Source organism: Myodes glareolus, chromosome 16, assembly GCF_982192425.1.
Source record: "Myodes glareolus chromosome 16, mMyoGla1.1, whole genome shotgun sequence".
Lineage (NCBI taxonomy): Eukaryota > Metazoa > Chordata > Mammalia > Rodentia > Cricetidae > Myodes > Myodes glareolus.
In genome coordinates this window covers 33,180,457-33,202,037 of record NC_142041.1, presented here as the reverse complement: position 1 = coordinate 33,202,037, position 21,581 = coordinate 33,180,457, and the positions used below count along the sequence as shown (strand labels likewise).

The window sequence follows — 21,581 nt, the reverse complement described above, 5'->3', positions numbered from 1 at the left end:
CCTTCCCTGAGTTCTGCAGTAGATGGAAACATTGTATATCACTTTCAATTTAGAGTATCTGGGGGTGTGGGGGAGAAGGGAACTGGAGAGATGTCTCAGAGATTAAGACCAATGGCTGCTCTTGCAGAACACCCAGGTTCAGTTTTCAACACACACATGGCAGCACAGAACCACCTGTAATTCCAATGTCCAGAGATCCAATACCATCTTCTGGTCTCTGTAGTACCAGGCATAAATGGTACACATACATAAATGCATGTAAAATGCAGGTAAAACATTCATACCTAAAACTTCACTCATAAATGAAAATAAACTTGAACAAATGTTGTGGGGCTGAAAAGACAGCTCATTTCGTAAAAGTACTTGTGCAAGCATGAGAACCTCAGTTCAAAACCCAGGACCAACAGAAAAAGATAAACATGAGAACCCTACCACTGTGGAGACAGAGGCAGACAGATCTAGTGAGAACACCTTCGTCTACATAGTTCCACAGTAGCCAGGGCTAAACAGTGAAATGCTGTCTCAAACAAAACAAGTGCAAAAACCACCAAAGAAAATGGGAAAGCAATATGGTACAGTGGGTAAAGGCACGGACAGTTACATGAGCCTGGTGGCCTAAATTAAACACCCAGAACTCTAAGATGAAAGGAAAGTTGGCAAAGTTGACCTTTTTATAGTCACACCACGACATGCTAGCCTTCTTGTGTGTGCTTTCATGTGCTCATAGACTCTCTCTTTCTCTCACTACACACACACACACACACACTTTTACTTTTAAAAATAAAATAAAATACACGTTGGTAATGAGCCATGATAGCAGTGCTAATACGTAGTTTCAACACTCAGGAATCAAGGCAGCAGGACCATAAGTCACAGGCCAACCAAACTATGAAGACCCCTATCTCTAAACAAACAAAAGCAGCAAGAAGAAAAACACTGTAAGAAACTAAAAAAAGAATGGCAAACCAATAAACCACAATCAGGCGGAAAATAAACAGAAATCAGAGAAAGTAAAATAAATAAAGATTAGAAAAAGGTAAGTCAATCAATCAGGGTAGACTTGATTCACAGTTGGATAATCACTCACACTTTTATTCCCAGCAACTGGTGAGATTGAGTAGAGAGTCTGGTCAAGATCAAATCCACCCCGGGCTATGGACTGCCTTCCAGATCAACTGAGTTACAGACTAAGACTCTGTATTTAAAGGGGGGTGGGGTCTTCTGGGGTCTTGTGGAGATAGCGGGTGGGAGTGCTTTGCTTTGTTTTTTGGAGGTCCTGGAGACAGAACCTGGGACACCTCTAGCAAAAAAAGGCAGTCATTCTTCTACTGAGCTTGCTCAGAGGTTGACTCAGAGTGGGGGGGGGGGGGGCAGGAGATGTATGTCAATAAAATAGATAATATACTCAGCTATTATATAAAAAAAGATGAGATTCAAGAGTAATATAAGGAGTAAAAGAAGGAACATTATTACTAGAGATGGCATGGCAGCATACACCTAAAATCCCAATACTGAAAGAGGTGACTTTCTTTCAGTAAGAAAGACAGACTAACAAGACAGTGAGACCTCACCACAAACTTGCAAGTAACAACAAAAATGAAACTTTAGGCTCACAATATTAGACGGCTTAGACAAAACAGAAAATCCCAAAAATAAATGCCTAACCACAAAGTCTGACACCAGAGTTCCATCCCTGGAATATACATAAATGGTCAGGATGCAATAGAGCAAATCTATAATCCCAGCCTGTCTAACAAAAGAAGTGACAGGAGAACTGGCTCGAAGTTCAGGGGCCAGCTAACCTGCAGAAGCAAAAAAAAAAAAGGGGAGGGGGGGAACTTACACTCAAAGGTTGTCACCTGACCTGCACATCCACACCATGGTTTGTGCCTGCCCACACTCACATGGGTGGGGGGCATCACTACTATTAACTAAATTAGTAGTCATCAAAACTTCCCAGACAAGTGGAGCATAGTGGCTCACACCTATAACCCCTAGCACTCATGAAGCTGAGGCAGGAAAACTGCAATATTTTTGAGGGCTAACTGGGCTACAGTGAGTTCTATGTCTGCCTGGTTTACAGAGTTAAGATCCTTTATCTCAATGAATGAATGAAGGAAGGAATAACTATATCGTGAAAGCAAGGCTAGGCATAGTCAGTTTTTCTAGTTAATTCTAATTCATAAACTCTGAAAACTGGTAAATGACACTTTGCAACTCTCTGCAAATCAGGACTGTAGCTACACCAAAAACAAAGACATAAATAAGCATACTTTATCAATAGAAAAATAATTATCAGATCACGAGCCGGTGACGCACAACTTAAATCCCATCATTCAGGAGGCAGAGGCAGGTAGGTCTATAAATTTGAGGCAAGAATAATCTACAGAGTAAATTCCAGGACAGCCAGGGATTACACAGAGAAATCTATCTCAAAAAAGTTAGAGTCAGGCATGGTGACACATGCCTTTGACCTCAGTGAGTTTGAGCCCAGCCTGATCTATGGAGTTCCAGGACAGCCAAGGCTTCAGAGAAAAACCCTGTCTCAAAGACAAAAATCAAAAACAAAAAGAAACCAAGGATATCTGTTCTCAGCAGTTTCCTAAACACTAAAAAAAGGCTAAACAGACAAGGAGATTAGGCAAGAAAACAAATTACATGATAGAATTCTATGTTTAAAAAATAAAAATTGTATTTGTGTGTAAACAGAAAACTGAAATCCAAAAATACACCCTTCAAATGTGCATAGCATCTTGAGAACGATACAATACAATTAAACAGGGTAAGGATAACAACGATCTGGTAAACAATTATCATTCTTTCTAAAAACAAAAAGTTCCTCTCTAGAAATGACAAAATCAAAGAGAACTTTAATTTCACTAACAGAGGATCCTGTAAGTAACTCAAGTCTGCTATCATGCTGACCCAACTGAAACAATCTGACACTATTTGCTAATGGTTCAAATCTTAATGTATACAGTAGGAAACACATTAGGTTCCCACCCTCTTAACAATGTAGCAACAGGAACAGTAGCATTAATAAGGAAGCAAGATAAGGGAGTTGGGTTTTTTCTTTCATTTTTGCATTTACTAGTTTATTTTGTGTGTATGTGTGTCTGTCTGGGTGTTAGAATCCTACAGCACACATGTGGAAGTCAGAGGACTTGTGGGATTCAATTCAACTCAGGTTATGACAATAAAATGCAGGACCTCAGCCTTGACATCAAGTGTCTCTACCCGATAAACCATCTCACTGACTGAAATACTTCTGGTATTTGTTTACTTATTTATTCATTCATCCGTTTATTTGGTCGGGGTAGACAGGGTTTCTCTAGCTTTGGAACCTGTCCTGAAACTCACTGTATATATCAGGCTGGCCTCAAACTCAGAGAACCGCAAGCCTCTGCCTCCCAAATTCTGGGATTAAAGGTGTGCACCACCGCCGCCTGGCTACTTCTGGTACTTTATACTTGAAAACTGATTAAAGGGACTCTACAAGCACAAGAAAGCACACACCACACTAGTGATTGTGCAAAACCCATGAGATTGTGAAGTGAAAAAGGAAAGCAGAGACAGAAGTGATAAATGGAGACTGACAGGGTAGGGGTTGGACAGATGGATGAATCAGTAAAGTACTTGTTCCACAAGCATGAAGAACTGAGTTCAAATCCCAGCACTTACCCTTTGTGAGTAAGTTTTGAGACAATGTATGTATTTCGGCTGTCTTGGGCTGACCTTGAACTCAGAGGTATACCTGCCCCTGCCTCTTAAGGGCTGGGATTAAAGGTGTGCATCAATGCCCAGCTAATTTACCAATTTTTATAAAGGGCGGAGGGGAGCTAGAGGTGGAGGTTTAGTATATGGAAATAGCCCTGAAGGAGGCCAAAATCAAAAAGACAAACAGGTATTAAGAGAGCTAAGAGAGCTGAGACTGGCCTGAGCTATATTCACTGCCTAACAGGAAGAAGGGAAATGAAAACGGAAACAATTTTAAGTGAGTAATGGATCACTTGTAGCTCCTCCCAGGATACATGATGAATATTATTATAAAAAATATACCTGGGGGGGGGGGCTGGAGAGATGGCTCAGAGGTTAAGAGCACTGACTGTTCTTCCAGAGGTCCTGAGTTCAATTCCCAACAACCACATGTTGGCTCACAACCACCTATAATCAGATCTAGTGCCCTCTTCAGGCCTGCAGGCCAAACACTATATAATCTAAAAATTCACACACACACACACCCCTAATGCCAGAAAGAAGAACAGAGAGTTAGAATTGGGTTATAGTTGAAAAAATACCATCTCAACTCGACTACTTTATCAGGCATGCATGAAGCCCTGGGGATGATTCCTAGCACCACACAAAACCAGAAATAAGCATGGTAGTACATGCCTGTGATCCCAGAACTCAAGAGGTAAACAAAGTGGGATCAGGCGCTCACAGTCAGTCTCTGCTACAAAGAGAACAAGAATTCAATAAAACACTGTCATAAGGCTGGGTGTAGTGGCGCACATCTTTAATCCCAGCACTTGAGGCAAAGTTGATGTACAAAGCGAGCTCCAGGACCACCAGGGTTACACAGAGAAACACTGTCTCATACCATAAATAAAGAAATATTTAAATAAAAGAAAAAGATGCTGTTCCAAAATAAATAAATACACTTGTTGGGGCTGGAGAGATGGCTGAGTGGTTAAAAACACTTGTTGCTCTTGAAAAAAGGACCCAGGCTCAGTTCCTGGCACCTTCACAATGCCTCAACTCCAGTACCAGGGGACTGGACTCCCTCTTCTGATCTCCACAGGCTGCATATACACAGTACACTGACATACATGCAGGCAAAACATTAATGTTCAGATAAAATAGATAAATCTTAGAAGAGGAGAAATAAACTTAACATGGCATTGTAGAACTTGCCCTTAGTTGCAGACAAAGGCAGCTGGATCTCCTGTGAGGTCAGGCCAGCCAGAGCTCTATCAAGACAGAAACCATGTCTCAAAAACACATTTAAAAAATAAAACAAAACAAAACAAAACCTGTGGAATGTATTGGTTTCAAAATTTTCAAAGAAAAGTTACTTCATAGGGTAATGTCAAAATGCAGGGCTGGAGAGATGGCCCAGAGGTTAAGAGCACTGGCTGCTCTTCCAGAGGTCCTGAGTCAATTCTCATCAACCACATGGTGGCTCACAACCATCTGGTGCCCTCTTCTGTTGTGCAGCATACATGTGGGAAGAACATTGTATATAATACTAATTAAATAAAAATTTATTTTTAAAAAAGTATGTCATCATGTAAAGCGGTTCTTCTTCCAGAGGACCAGAGTTCAGTCCCCAGCAGCACCCACAAACAGCTCACAACCACCTGTCATTGTAGCACCAAAGGATTAGACATCCCCCAAGATGGCCTGCCCACACTCAATGTGCACATGCCCACAGAGTCATACGGACACACATGCCGCAGTATAAGTGATAAAAATATTTTTTTTAATATCATAAAGCCCAAAAAAAAAAGGTAGGAACTAGAGTGTTATCTTCCTGAAAAGGGTTATGAATAATGAAGTCTGGATGAACAACAGCAACAACTGTTGGCTCTGCAGAGAATGTTATTTTGTTTTGTGGTACTAGGGACTGAACCAAGGGTTAGCAAATACCCAACCATTGGCTATACCTCCAAGGCCAAGGGAACGACATTTAAGCCTAAAAATTCCTTATGAAATGCCCACTGCCTTTAATTACACACAACTTATACAGACATTTTATTCCTTTACCCTATTAAAAATCATATAAAATATTAATTTTAAAAAGGCATCTGCACCAACAAGCATGGCCAACAATTTCCAGCAAAATAATTACCAATGACCTCATGCAGGCTAAGTACCATCTCAGTCCCTGTATTTTCACTTTGAAAGCTTCATTCATACGGTTGTACTACTCCTTGTTTCAAACTCTTTCAGTCATACTACTCCTTGTCTTACTAATAAAGGATCAACCACTGATCTACTGAAAAGACTCACCCTTTTCACTTTAAATATTATAACTTTTACAAACATTTACTTTCATCCGTAAAATCTTACTTTAGTTCTGAACAGAGCACAGACTAGACAACTTCTGAAAGCACAGCTGATAGACTCAGCAGCAGTCTATAAGCATATTACAGCAGTAATGCTATGTACACATCAACAGTTTCAGTCAAAATGCTAAATTGTATTATCTTTATAAAATACTCTACAAACCTTAATCAAGAAGATACTTTATTCAATAAACAGTTCAATTATCCAATAAACAAACATAAGAGTATAATAGGGAAGTTACCAGGCTGAGCTCAAGAAGTGTCAAGAGGTCTGTAAAGCTTAGGAAAAAAAGAGGAAAAAGTAGGGTCAACTAATAATTCCAACTTAAAACAACGTTAGCGCACCCTCCCCAACAGTTTGTAATTCCAGTTCCAGGGAGCTCTGACGCCCTCTTCTGGCCCCCCAGGACACCAGGCCCACAAGTGAAAACACCCATATACATAAATAATTTTTAATTTGTAAGAAAACTATGCTTAAAGATTCCCCAGTGAACTCATTTCTTTAACTGGACTGTTTTCCAAAAACCATTGGATAATTTATTAAAGCAGGGGTATATTTTGTTTAGAATTTTTATTTTATCTGGGGGCAGGGGCTATATAACCCAAGCAGCAAGAAACTCAGTATACAAACTAGACTAACCTGGAACTCACAGCAATCCTTCCACATCATCCTAATACTCCAACAATAAAACATCCAGTTAGCCTAGTTTTAAATTACTTTAACTTTTTAACTTACATTTATCCATTTATTATTAAGTCTGTGTATGTGCCCATTCCCACACATGTACACATGTATGTACACATGTACGTACACAGAACTACAGGACAGACCGCCAGAGCTCTCGCTATCCATCATGCGGGCTCTAAAAACCAAACTCAGGTCATTAAGCTCGGCAACAAATCTTTTTCCACTGAGTCCCTATTTTTTTAAACCATCCTTGAAGGTGGCATGGGGCATGACGCTAAAAAGAGCTAGCACTAAGCGGCAAAGGCAGAAGGATATTAGGAGTACGTTTAAGAGCAATTTTCTCTAAATAGTTGACACTGTCTCAAAAACAAAACAATAATAGGAACAAGGTCTGTAAATTTATATTATACAAATGTAAAAACAGAACCATGTTTTCTATAATTGATATATAATTTTAAATATAAAATAAACATAATTTTATTTTCTGTTTATTATTTTGTTTTGTACTTTGAGATAGGGTCTCTCTATGTAGCCCTGGAAGTTCTAAAACTTGCTATGTATATGTAAACCAGACTGACCTCTAACTAGCAGAGATCTACCTGCCTCTGACTCTTGTGTGCTGAGATTAAAGGCACATACAACCAAAACCTGCTATCTTGCTATTTAATTAATTTATTTTTTTGTCTGTATGTGGGTATGCAAGCACACACAGCACCCAAGTGTAGGACAGAGACTAATCTGTAGGCATGGATCCCTGTTTCAATCATGTGAGACCCAGGATCAAACTCGGGCTGCCAGTCTTGGTAGCAAGGACCTTTATCAGCAGATCCTTTCCGCCAACCCTGACTTCTAACTTGCAACCCACTGCCTTAGAAGCCTGTCTACAGGTGGGATCAGAGGAATGGACTGACTGTCATGTTCACCTCAGGTTTCAAATAATAATTTTATAGTTTATGTGGAATATACAATAAAAATAACCACTTCCTGATAGCAACTGTATATAATTTCCAATTCCTTGCCATCATTCTGCAAAAAATTAATACTCTATTTTGTATTTTAAAACACCAGTTGGCCTCACTAAGATACTAGAGGAATATTAACTACTTTAGTCAACTGGTAAAACTAATCACTATTAAAACACAACAAACTTAACCCTATTATATCATTAAAAACAAATCACATCCAGTTGAGAACTATACTTCAGTGGCAGAACATTTGCCTAATATATGCAAGATTCTGAGTTTGGTGCCTAGCACTGAAAAGGGGAAAAAAATAATAGATCACATTGACTTATACCAAAAATATGTAATCAATTCTAATCATAAAAATCATATAAACTCAAAACTAGAAGACAATATAGATAATGATACCGTACTCTCTAATATGTCAAAGTAAAGAAACTGAAGAAAAAGCCTATCCTACTAATGGTAGACTTAAAATTCCAGCTCCTCGGAAAGCTGAAGTAAGGACTGCTGAGAGGAAAAGCTTGTGTTAAGCATAATGGAGCTGGTACAGGAAGAAGATAAAAAGAGACACTAACTGGAAAACAGATGCCTAAATAATACTTAACTAAAAAGGACAGACACTATTGCCAGGAACAAAAAGCACTCCAGATTGTATCTTGCTTAATTAATAAAGATGTAGACTCATGACTCAAAACTCAGGTTTACAGAAATCCAAAGTAGCTAGCTCTCTTTCATCACTAAACCTGGACAGAAAATCCCTACCACTAGATAGTCAGTGGGCAGTTAGTACCCTAACAAATGCTCTTTACTGTCACTTTAAGGTAACTATCAGGAAATCATTTTATATTAGAGCAAACATAATTAAAACATGTAGCCCAGGCTGGCTTCAAACACACTACAGCCAATGATAACACTGAACTTCTGATCCCCTGCCTCCACTTCCTGAGTGCTGGGATTACAGGCTTGTTTCACCGTGCCCAGTTTTCATGGTGGTGAAGACTGAACCCAGGGATTCATACAGGCTAGGCAAATACTTTACCATGATTAGGTTACATCCAAGTGTGTATTCATATGTGTATATTGTGCTGGGATTGAGACAGGCACTTCATGTATTTTAGTCAAATGTTTTACCACTGAGCAAGCAATAACGTCAGTACAACATAAAACCTCCCCTTGCAGTATTTTTTTTAAAAATTCTTAAAATAATTTTATAAACAGTAATATCAGAAACTAGTTATTAGTCAGAGCAAATGGTGTATGACTTTAATCCCAGCGCAAGAGGCAGAGGCAGGTGGATTTTTGTGCATTTGAGGGCAGCCTGGTCTATAGAGCGAGTTTCAGGACAGTCAGAGATGCATAATAGGCTCTGTCTCAAAACTAAACAAAAAAGAAACTCCATTATCTCTGCAACATGTGAGGCTATGACAAGATGGCTTTAGGACAAATTTTTGAGGCTATCTTGGGACAATATCGTAAGATTCCTTTTTCAAAGGCCCCCCTCATTTTTTCTGTTATTATGAATGTATGTGTGAATGCAAGCTGGTGCATACTGTGGCATGCATGTAGAAGTGGAAAGGCTTTTGGAAGCTGATTCTCTTACTTCCAATGTATATTTCTGGGCTCAAATTCAGGGCTCAAGGCTTGCATGGTAGGAGCTTTTACCAAATGAGCAATCTCACCATCCTACAATGCCTACTATTTTTCTTCCTTTGTTATAAAAGTGTATGTATATGCACATGTGGAGGTGAGAGAAAACCTCTGTGGAATCAATTCCATCCTTCCAAATATCAAACTCAGGCTGCCAGGCCTGTGGGGCAAGTTCTTCAATCTGTGAGCAATCTTGAGGCTCAAAACAACAAGAGGGCTGGAAAGAGGGCTCAGCGTTTAAGAACACTGGCTGCTCCTCCAAAGTTACAACCATCCAAAAGATCTAATGCCTTCTTCTGGCATGCAAGTGGACATAAAGATATAGCATAATATACATGAAAAAGTAAATATTTGGGGGAAAAAAAGACAGGAAATCAGGTTGAAGAGATGGTTTGGTGGTGAAGAACACTGATTGTTCCTCCAAAAGGTTTGACTTCCAAAACACATATGGTGGCTCACAATTATCTGTTAACTGTGTATGTGGTATAGACATTTATGCAGGCAAAATACCCATACATGTAAAAAAAATGTAAAAAAGAAAAAGGACATGATGGTAAACATCTATAAAAAGACTGGCTTCAAACTCGAAGATCTGCCTGCCTGCCTCTGCCTTACATACTGAGATTAAAGGATCGTGCTACCGCGTTCAGCATGGCAGTCTTTCTTGATCAATTTGTGAAGAATACTTATCAGAGTAAAAGAACTTAGGAGTAAGATATAAAATAAAAGATATTTATCCGTTAAAAGCAGCAAAACACAAACTTTAGATTCAATTTAACACAAAAATAATGGGGAAAAAAAATCTACTCTGTACCAAACATAACAAAACCCTTCAGTACGAAATTACACAAAGCTTCTGAAAAGAGTAAGGGAAATGGCTCATTGGTGAAATACTTGTCTCATGCCTGTGTTCTAACCCCAATACCAAAAATAAAGCAACAGAGTCAGCCATAGTAGTCCATGTCTGAAACCCCAGACAGAATCTTGGAAGTTGAAGCAGAGAAATAGTGAATTCAAGGCCTGACTGGCTAACCTATTAAACCCAATCTCAAAACAAAACAAACAAAAAGAAAGAAAGAAACAAACAAACAAAAAACAATAAAAATACATCAAGCCATGGATTTGATATTAGAATGGACTAGATTAAGATTAATCACTCACTAAGATAATGCTGTCAAGGGTCAGCAAGACAGTTCAGTAGCAGTAAGTAAGGTAGGTAAGGGCCCTCACAAGCAACCCTGAAACCTGAGTTTCATCCCTGAACTCACATGGTGGAAGGAGAGGACTAGCTCTGTCAAGTTGTCCTTTGACCTCAAAAAAACCACAATGATATTATGTGCATGTGTGCAAGCATAAGCGTGCACACGCATAGTTAATAAATGTAAAAAGAGTAAATAATAAAATATGAAGGGAGAAAAAGATACTGTTTCTGTTAAAAAGACTGTCAACTGGATCAATGTAAAAGAATAACAGGAGCTGGGAGGGCAGTTGAGTAGCAGCATGCTGGTCTACAACACAAGGGGCTCTGGGTTCAATTTCCAGTGTCATAAACTGGACCATGAAACAAAGAGGAAGGAAGGAAACTGCTGTAGCAGAGATGATAACTGGAATTCAGGATTAAACAAATGGTTCTCTGGGAACAGCATTCCGTCTTACCATTATCACCTCTTTCCTACACTTATTACTTACTCACTCTGTAAACACAATGTGAAATCCTGAGTTTCCTAGAAAGGGGACTTTTAAAGCATTCCTTCTCCCTCAGTGTCTTTACTTGTAACTAAGACAGAAAATCCGCAAGACTTACATGTATTACTTGTTTCTGTGGCTGTGTTGCGTGTGTCGTTGGCATCTGTGTTTTTTCCCGAGCACCTCGGCAACGATCATTGTTCACCGAAGTCATCATATACAGAATATACAAAATAATGTATGTACAAAATACAAAATCTGCAAGAAAGAAAGCACTGTAAGCAAACATCCAAATCATGGGGATAAAAACCAAGCATCTAATTCGGGAGAAAAAAGACATACATAATAAAACTTAAATATGTTTCACAATATTTTTTCAAAAGGAGTTAAATATGATAGCACATGTCTTTTAATTCCAGCACTTGGGAGGATGAGGCAGGTAGATCTGACTTAGTCTGATCTACACATAGCAAGTTCCAGGTCAGTCAGAGCTAGAGAGATTCTGTCTCAATATAAAAGGAAGGAAGGAAGGAAGGAAGGAAGGCAGGCAGGCAGGCAGGCAGGCAGGCAGGCAGGCAGGCAGGCAAGCCGGGCATTGGTGGTACACGCCTTTAACCCCAATACTTGGGAGGCAGAGACAGGTGGATGGATCTCTGTGAGTTCAAGGACAGCTTGGTCTACAAGAGCTAGTTCCAGGACAGGCTTCAAAGCTACAGAGAAACCCTGTCTTAAAAACAAAAAAAAAAAACAAAAAAAAACAAAAAAAAGAAAAGAAAAGAAAGAAAAAGAAAAAGAAAGGAAAAAGAAAAAAGGGGCTGGAAAGATGGCTCAGTGATTAAGAGCACTGGCTACCGAGTTCAATTCACAGCACCCACATGGTGGTTAACAATCATCTATAGTGGGGTCTAATGCCCTCTTCTGGCATAAAGGTGCACAAGCAGATAGAGTACACATGGACATTTAAAAAAATCTATTAAAAAAGAAAGAAAAATCAGTACAGAAACATTCTAAATTATGATTGTATAATTTTTGGTGGGTGGGAAACAGTTGAACACAGAACTTCATAAATACTAAATGTACACTACAACACAGCTACATCATCAGCTACTTGTAAATATTAAGTTAATTTTGCTCACTAATCAAAATGTTATGGTTGGGACAAGATGGCTCAGTGGGGAAATGCACTTGCCACCAAGCCTGACAACCTTAGTTCAACTTCCGGGACTAACACAGTAAGAAATAATCAACGCTCACAAACTGTCATCAGACCTCTATTTGTGCATCCTGATAACTCAATGCACACAAATATACATATACAGATAGACAGACAGACACACACACACTCACAATCACACACACACATCAAAACAAAAAAATGTTAACACATTTTCATATTAATGGGGAAAACATGGCACTTGTTTGTAATGCCAATACTTGAAACACTTTGACAAGATGATTGAGTTCCAGAGGTATAAAGAGATGGCTTAGCAATTAAGAACATTTGCTGTGCAATCATCAAGACTGAATTCGCATCCCAGCACTCACAAGCCAGAGCTCCAGGCACACATTTACCACAAGCTCTACTCGAAGCAGCCTTAAACCCATCCCTAGAGCCCTCTAAAGACAGGTATATAAACCCATCCCTAGAGCCCTCTAAAGACAGGTATATAAACCCATCCCTAGAACCCTCTAAAGACAGGTATATAAACCCATCCCTAGAACCCTCTAAAGACAGGTATATAAACCCATCCCTAGAACCCTCTAAAGACAGGTATATAAACCCATCCCTAGAACCCTCTAAAGACAGGTATATAAACCCATCCCTAGAACCCTCTAAAGACAGGTATATAAACCCATCCCTAGAACCCTCTAAAGACAGGTATATAAACCCATGCCTATAATACTGGCACTCAAGTACAGGGAGAAGGATCCGAAGTTCAAGGTTATCCTCAGCTACACAGAATTTAAGGGAAGCATGAGCTACATTACACCTAGCCTCAAATTAAATGCAGAATTCTGGATAACTTTAATTCGTGGCATAACCACCACTAAGCATAAGGGAAATAATACAAATAGGTCATATCACAATGAAAAGCTAAGTTTCTACCCAAGCTTATTTTTCGAAAACATCTAAAACAGGAATGAAGTGCCCAGGATTATTTCCCCAGCAGTTTTCCCTCTCCCTTGTCCACCTGTGCCTCTGTTCTCTTCTCTTGGATGTGGGGTTCCATTATGCTGCCCAGACTGACCTTGAAACCAACTGCTTTGCTTTCGCTCCAGGTATAACTGACCACAGACTCTGCAAGCCTTCCTTTTATGGACTGCTTTCTTTGAATTCTTCAGTAGCTACATCCAATTCCTACTTTACTTGTTTATGGATTATCAATAGTTCTGCTCAATGAACTGACGTCCACTCTTTCAGCCACTTCATCCTCAGCCCTCTCACTTGTTCGTATAATAGACCCTCTCCTTACAAGAAGTCATCCAATGAGAAAACTACAGGAACGGAGCACAAACCCTTACACTAAACTGCGTAACTTTGTGATTTACAAAAGGCTGACGTCTTAGAGCCTATGACAACAGAATGTCAGTCTGGTATTATGAACCTGATTTGTCTCAAAATACAAAGATTTGGGGGTCAGTACAACGCATCAGCAATTAAAGGTACTTGCTACCATACCTGACAACCCAAGTTAAATCAATAGGACCCATATAATGAAGAGAACTGACTCCTCCAAGTTGTCCTGTGACATGCCAACATGGCAGAGACATACAAATAAGTGGGCTTTTTTTTTAAATAGTATTTTTTTGACTGGGGGTTGAGGATGTAGGTCAGTAGGTAGAGTACCCAGGCAACATGCATGAATAATTTCCCAGCACTTTATAAAGCTGGCATATTGATGCACACCTGTAATTCTATATCCAGGCAGAGAAAAAAGACCACAAAAAAGAATAGGCTGAACTTCCAGACAGAGAGAGGACATCAGAGGGATAAATCAAGGCATGAGGGAGACATGGACCAATCCTGATGTCCCTTATTGAGGAAAGGTAAAAGTCACATGGCAGAATTTAGATTAATAAAAGCAGGTTAAGGAGTTAAAAAGAGCTCGTTGGGGCTGGAGAGATGGCTCAGTGGTTAAGAGCATTGCCTGCTCTTCCAAAGGTCCTGAGTTCAATTCCCGGCAACCGCATGGTGGCTCACAACCATCTGTAATGAGGTCTGGTGCCCTCTTCTGGCCTGCAGACATACACACAGACAGAATATTGTATACATAATAAATAAATATTTAAAAAAAAAAGAGCTCGTTGAAGATATGTCTAAGCTAGAGGCCATGCTTTCATAATTAATAAGAAGTCTCTATGTCATTATTTGCTCACTGGCAGTCCAAAGATAGTCTGACAAAAAGCTAGTTACACAAGATGGCTCAGTAGGTGGGAGTGATTGCTGAAAAAAGCCTAACAGCCCTTGAGCAGTGGTGGTGCACTCCTCTAATCCCAGTACTTGGGAGGCAGAGGCAGGCGGAGCTCTGTGAGTTTGAGGTCAGCTTGGTTTACAAGAGCTAGTTCCAGGACAGGCTCCAAAGCTACAAAGAGAAATTGTGTCTCAAAACACCAGAAACAAGAAAATTTTAACAATCCAAGTTCAATAAGGATGGAAGAAAAGAACCCATTCCTAAAACTGTCCTCCACATGTAAACTCTGGCCCATAATAATAAAATTTTAAATGAAAAAATTAGGGGCTGCCGGTGGTGGTAGCAGTGGCTCATGGTTTTAAATCCCTACACTCTGTGCATTCAAGGCCAGTCTGGTCTCCAAATCAAGTTCCAGCACAGAAAGGGCCACAGAGAAACCATGCCTAGAACAAAAAAACAAAACAAAACAAAAAATTAAAAGAAAAATAAAAATTAGGGGCCAGCAAAATGGCTAACACCTGCTGCCAAACCTGACCACCTGAGTTCAATTCCTGGGAGCACAGACAGAGGGTGAGAATGAACTCCCACAATTTGTCTTCTGACCTCCCCGCTTGTACCATGGCAAGTGCACGTGCCCCACACAAGTACACAAATATTAAAGTATAAGACTTAAAAAAAATAATTCAGGGCTGGAGACACAGCTCAGAGACGGAAAGCTCTCAGACTGCTCCTGCAGAGAACCCAAGTTCAGTTCCCAGCACCAGCTTCAGGCTGCTTACAACTTCCTGAACTCCAGCCCTAGGAGATGCAATGTCTCTGGTCTCTCAGGGCACATGCACAAATCTACACGATCGAGAAAAGGACAGACGGACGGACATAAGTAAGGAAGAGAGGGAGGGAGAAAGGGAGGGAGGGAAGAAGGAAGGATAAATGAATGAATCTTTTTTTTTTTTTAAAGTTAGGTCCAGCAGAGGCAGGCAGATCTTTTAAGGTCATCTTAGTCTGTAGGTACCAAGGTCTTTTTCCCTTCTTCCTGGCCGAGGCAGGGCCATGTGACCTCCGGCTCCCTGGAGATTCTGCACTAGCACTGGCTTGAGGGGGATAGCTTAGGAAGAATTTGGCTCTCTTTGTTATGGTGATTCCACCTGTAATCAAGGTTCTAGCAGTGGGCTCCACACACCTGGCCCCTCCCAGCTGATTCTGCCTGAGGCGCTGGGGCCTTTATTTTCCCCTTCTCCTGCTCCAGATGGGAGGAGGCCTTGCCCTTTTGATCCCGGTTGCCCACTGGTATAAATACCCGACTTGAGTTTAATAAAGTGGCCATTTACTCTTGGTAAATGAGCAAGGTCCTTTTTTTGTGTGTGTCTCTTTAAACCCTCAGGACAATCGTCCATTCTCGTGGGCTCGAGTTCGGGAAGGCGGGTGTGGGTATCCACAGAAAAGTGCGGGGTCTTACACTAGTCTACATAGTGAGTTCCAAGCAAACCAGGACTACATAGTGAGACCCTATCACCAAAACAAAAATAATTTCAGGACTGTAAAGATGGCTCAGAAGTTAAGAACACTGGCTGCTCTTCCAGAGGACCCAAATTCAATTTCTCAACACCATGGCAGTGGATCTGTAACTATTTGTAACTTCAGTCCCAGGGCATCTGACACCCTCTTCTGGGCTCCATGGGCACTGCATGCATGTGGTGCACAGACAGGTCTACAAGAAAAACATTCATACACAGGTTTTCTGTTGTAGTTGTGTTATGTTTTTTTCAAGACAAGGCCTAAGGTTTCTCTGTATAAAGTTAGAACTCCCTCAGTAGATCAGGCTGCCTCTGTCTCTGAGGGCTGAGATTGAAGGCAAGCACCACCACCGATCGGCCTAAATTAAAATTTTTGAAAATAAACATTTTCACTAATTCAGAGTATAAACATTAAATTCTATATCTTCACTTTAAACAGCAAGTAAAACATTCCTAATGAATATGTAATTATGCAATAAAAAAATGGCCCCAGTTCCAGAATTAAAACAAAATAAGATGTTGCTCTAGCCCTGGCTGTCCTATTTAGACCAGACTGGCCTTCTGGTCTTGAAAGCAGAGACCCCCCCCCCAAAACTCATTATGTAGTTTAGAATGACCTTGAATTCTTGATCTTTCTGTCTCCACCTCCCTAGTACTGGGATTATGGGTGTGTGTCACCAGCACCAGCTGGTTTTTAAATTTAAGATTTATTTTTATGTGTGATCACTTTACCTGCGTGTATGTGTGTTGATCACTTGTGACCTGCAGGAGGTCAGAGAGGACATCAACATCAGATTTCCTGAAACTGAAGAGTGGTTGTGAACTGGGTGCTGGGAACCCAGTCTAGGTCCTCTGCAAGAGCAGTAAGTGCTCTTAGTCACTGAAGTATCCTTCCAGCCTGGGTTCGTATTGCTTGAGATAGGCACTTGCCAATACTATAGTCCAGACTGACCTGGAACACAAACAATCCATCTGTCTCAATCTTCCAACTGGTGGGATTATTGGTATATTACATAGTTCAGTGGTAGAAGACTTGTCTAGCATATGCGACATGTCCTGCGTGCTATCCCTAATCCTACAGGAGAAGAAACACACATACACACGGCTACAAATTTATAAAATTTAGCAAAACAACAGAGGCGGAGGGTGAAATGGCAGTGAGTAAAAGCACTCGCCACGGAAGCCCTCCAAACCAGCTAAAAGCCAGATGAAGTATAATTCCAGCACTCACGCTGAGATGGCAAATGAAAAAGACAGAACTACCAGTCAGCCTGGAATACACGGCATGACCTAACGAGACTCTGCCTCAGCAAGGTGAAGGCAAGAACGAACTCCTAGACAATGTGTACGTGCACACACTCACACCTCTCATTCCCCAGCACACACAAACTATGAGAGGGAGGGAAGGAGGGCCTTACCAAAGCAATCACCAAAAACCCTTAAAATTGTTAACGACCTCTAAACTGAAAATGGAGGGCATGGAGACCAGATTAAGAAGAAACACCTTCAACCAGCACCCCAAAACAGCACAGGGAATTCTGCCTGCTTTTGGGAACAGAACCTTGTGTAGTAAATAGACCTGTGTCTGCAGCACACACCCAGTTAGTTGCCAGACATAGGAATTGCATTGACACTGTCTGCCATCAGCTCTACTACTCTGGAACAGGTTCCAAGAGACTTCTTAGAATAGAAACAGACAAGAGCAAGAGACTTCTAAAAATAACCTGTCAGAAACTCTTCCATATCTCAGGTTCTTGAGCTACAGAAAGCATGAGGTTACTCAGATCTATCCAGTGAAATTTAAAAACCCAAATGAAAAAACAAATGACATTTCTACCTTTTACCTCATCTTATTCAAAGTAACTAAAGATATGATACAGTGATGGATTTTAACTTAGAACTGGTGATACATTTTTTACTTCTTTAAAAAAAAACACAGAAATTTCCTCCGTTATCTAAGGTACATAAACAGTTTACACCTGTGCACAGGTGTGAACGTCAGGTCAACTTTAGGGAGTGAGGTCTCTCCATTGCCACAAGCGCGAGCAGTCAAACTCAGGTCATCAGGTTTGGAGATCAGTGTTTTTACCTACGGAGCCATTTCACAGGTTCTAGAAAAAGGTTAAACCCATACTTTTTGCCTTTGCAAGCAAGGTACTTCAGACAAACAATTGTTCCCAAAAGATCCCAACAGAGGAGCATCCAGCTCAGTGATAGACTGCTTGCCTAGCATTCATGCAGCCCTGGGTTCGATTCCTGCTGCTGAGGTAAGAAGAGGAAGAACGAAGATAGGATTTCTCAGTTTATAAATGGATTGAGAATTGTTAAAAGCCACCTACCTTTCTAAAATTTACACAAACACAAATTCATCACAAAGACACTAACTTGAAGGTAAAACTAATTTAAAACTGCTATCAGTTTTAACTGTAAACTCTTAACAACTTAAAGCTGTATACAGTGGTATATACCTCTAATTCCAACACAAAGAGGCACAGACAAAATCAGGTATACAAAAGGAAATTGTAGGCTAGCCAGGTAAGGCCAGAAAGACGGCTCAGCAGTTAAGAGTACTTGCTGCTTTTGCAGAAAATGCCTGCTTGGTTCTTAGCACAATACATCAGTCAAATTCACAATTAAGTTCAGTTCCAGGGCATCTGATGTCCTCTTCTGGCCTCCCTGGGAACCCGCACACATATGGTGCATATATCCACTAGGTATACATATAAACACATAAAATATCTAATCTTTAAAAAGTAAACACAAATGGGGCTGTAAAGATTATGTGGGAGTTAAGATCATATATTGCTCTTCCAGAGGACCCGAATTCAATCCCTGAACCTACATCTGGCAGCTGAGCTGCATATAACTACTTTGACTCCGGGGAATTCAGAATCTCTGGACTTAATGAACTACAAACACATGTGCATCTGCGCTCATTTAAAAATAATTTATTGGCTAAGCGGTGGTGGCGCATGCCTTTAATCCCAGCACTTGGGAGGCAGAGGCAGGCAGATGTCTGTGGGTTTGAGGCCAGCCTGGTCTACAAGAGCTAGTTTCAAGCTAGGCTCCAAAGCTACAGAAAAACCCTGACTCGAAAAACCAAAATAAATAAATAATTAATTAGAAAAAAAGAAAAAGAAAATTTATTGCCAGGCATGGTGGCTCACAGGACAGTCGGGCCTATATAGTGGGTTCCAGAATGGCTAGGGCTGTTACAGAGAAAGCCCATCTTGAAAAAAAAAAACAAAAATAAATTTTTAAAAACACAGAGAGGCCTCTCCTCTGGCCTCTGCTCAGCTGCTAAGACACTTGCTTCTCTTCTTCCAGAAGACCCTGGGTCAATGCTGAGCATTGTAGCTCACAACCACCTATAATTTTAGCTCCAAGGTACTTAACACTGCTGGCACTCACCTCTAATTCTAACACTAAGGAGTTAAAATGAGGACTGACTGACACAAGTTCCAGGCAGTCAGGGATATATATGGAGACCTCTTTCAAAAAACAACCAAGACTCCACCAAGAATACCCACAGCAGGGAGGGATATGGCTCAGCTAATGCTTGTTTGTCCCAAAACATGACAACCTGGTCTCAAACCCCAGGACTCAAATGGTGGTGCACACCTGAAATTCTAGGGCCAATGAGGTGGACACAGGCTCTCTAGGGCATCTGGTCATCTAACTATAGCTGAAGTGACAAACTGGGTCAGGGAAAGACTCATAAAAAATACAGCAGAAAAACTGAGGAAGACACCCAGCATCAACTTCTTGCCTCTACACACATTACCCACAAAGAAAGCCTATGGAGGATGTTAACTCAGTTCAAGAGTCTCCTTATTTGGTAAAGATAATCCCAGGTGTACACTCATTCCCAAAATTCTAAAACCATTAAGTAATGATACCAGCAGCAAACATATATTGTATTATATGTGCCAGACACTACTTTAAGAACTCAGGTAGCCTGGTACTTGCTATGCAGCATGACACTGGATGTGTAGCCCTGGCTACCCCAAAAACTTATGACTGGCCTCTAGCCTCAACTGGATTACCACATTTGCAGTATCAAGTTTGACCTTGAAGGATTTTAGGGTATTAAATCAAACTTTTCCAGCACTCCTAAGTACATACTACTCCCACTTTACAGAGTCACAGATCATCAAGCGACAAAGTGAAAAATTCAAACCCACCTGGCTATGAAGTACTATACCATAGTCAAATGTTCAATGATAGAAATACAACAGTCCCCAACTCCTTCTGAGGCAGCAACTGTTGACATCACCTGAATACCTCATTCCTAATCCAGGTATCTTGTCCACAGCCTTTCAAATATTCATTTACTTTGTATCTCCAACATTAATGACCTCTTGTGACCAATTCTGCTTTATTACTTTCATTTTATTTCCAATCTGCATTCTTGTTTTTTCTATCAGAATTCATTACTCTCAACCTTTTTCTGCCTGGGAAATTAGTAAAGATTCTCTACAGGCAGCAAGAAATCAACACTGCCAATCTGGTATAAAATAAGGCAACAAGAGTGTCAAACACTCAATTATGAGGCCTAATTCCATGCAGCTCAACTGCTAGTGTCTGCATGCCAGGAGCTGACCAAGCTGATCCTTTTATTCTCCACAGCTGCAGAGGGCAGGGTCAGGCCTCTCGCAGCTGGTGGACAAGGATGAACTCCCTACACCCACAAATGGTATCAGCTGGGCAGGACTTATAACCTGCCCGTGAAAAAGATGAGTGACGCTGGACTCAACATTAGAGGACATCAAATTTGATTCAGTGTAGTCACATGTCTCTCTGGCTATCTACAGAAGGAAAAATATTGCCTGTGGCTTCTTCATACATGTGTCCCATTCCAGGTAGCCAGCTTTCTCAACACTAAAACCTCATCTTTCTTATTAGGTTATTGCTCTCATCTTTCATGGTGCTAGGGATCAAACCCAGGACTTCGAGTGCTAGGCAATGATTCTACCACTGTGCTACTACCCAGCCTTTAAACCCTCTCTAGCCTGGCAAGATCAAGGATTCTTTGCCCTCCAAAGAAAAATCACTCATTATTCGTAACTAATCTTTACCTCTACTTCTAACAGACCTGTCTCCAAACAAAAAGCCCATATTACACAGTATTTCACAGAACACATGATGTAAATAAAGAGCCTTGGAAGTGTATTCCCTGAGCTCTTTATTTGTTCTGAGGCAGGATCTCTCTTTGAAGCCCTGACTGGCCTCCTACATATATCAGGCTGTCCTCAAACTTGTGGTGAGCCTTCTGTTTCTTTGACAAAGTTTCCCAAGACCAAGTTAAAGAACATAACATGCCTCCAGCATGCATGAAGGTCCAAGAGACCTGGGTTCAAGTCACAGCATACATACACCCACACCAAAAACAAGAACTTCTCAAATATCTAGATGGTGCTGTCATTAGAATATCATACTATGCTGGGCACACTGGCCTGTTCCTAAAATCACATCCTCCTTTCGGAAGATGGAATTGAATGACAGCCAAAATATCAAAGTCAGTCTGAGACACACGTTAAGTTCCAGGCAAGCCTGAGCTTCAGACCCTACCTTTAAAAAAATAAACAAACCAAGCATAA

At 40.6% G+C, this 21,581-nt stretch overlaps 1 protein-coding gene across 4 annotated transcripts in view; it reads right to left on the bottom strand.

The window, feature by feature from the left end:
- The window catches only part of Ubap2 (ubiquitin associated protein 2), a 75,912-nt gene that overhangs the window by 41,523 nt on the left and 12,808 nt on the right, over positions 1-21,581 (bottom strand). For 3 of the 4 annotated variants that reach the window (XM_048420062.3, XM_048420063.3, XM_085677240.2), the window contains one exon: positions 11,173-11,312. In XM_048420062.3, the coding sequence (XP_048276019.1) occupies positions 11,173-11,271 (99 nt within the window). In that variant the 5' untranslated portion in view covers positions 11,272-11,312. Of the gene's footprint in view, positions 1-6,310; positions 6,348-11,172; positions 11,313-21,581 lie in introns of those variants that run through there. The other variant, XM_048420065.3, reaches the window with a different exon arrangement.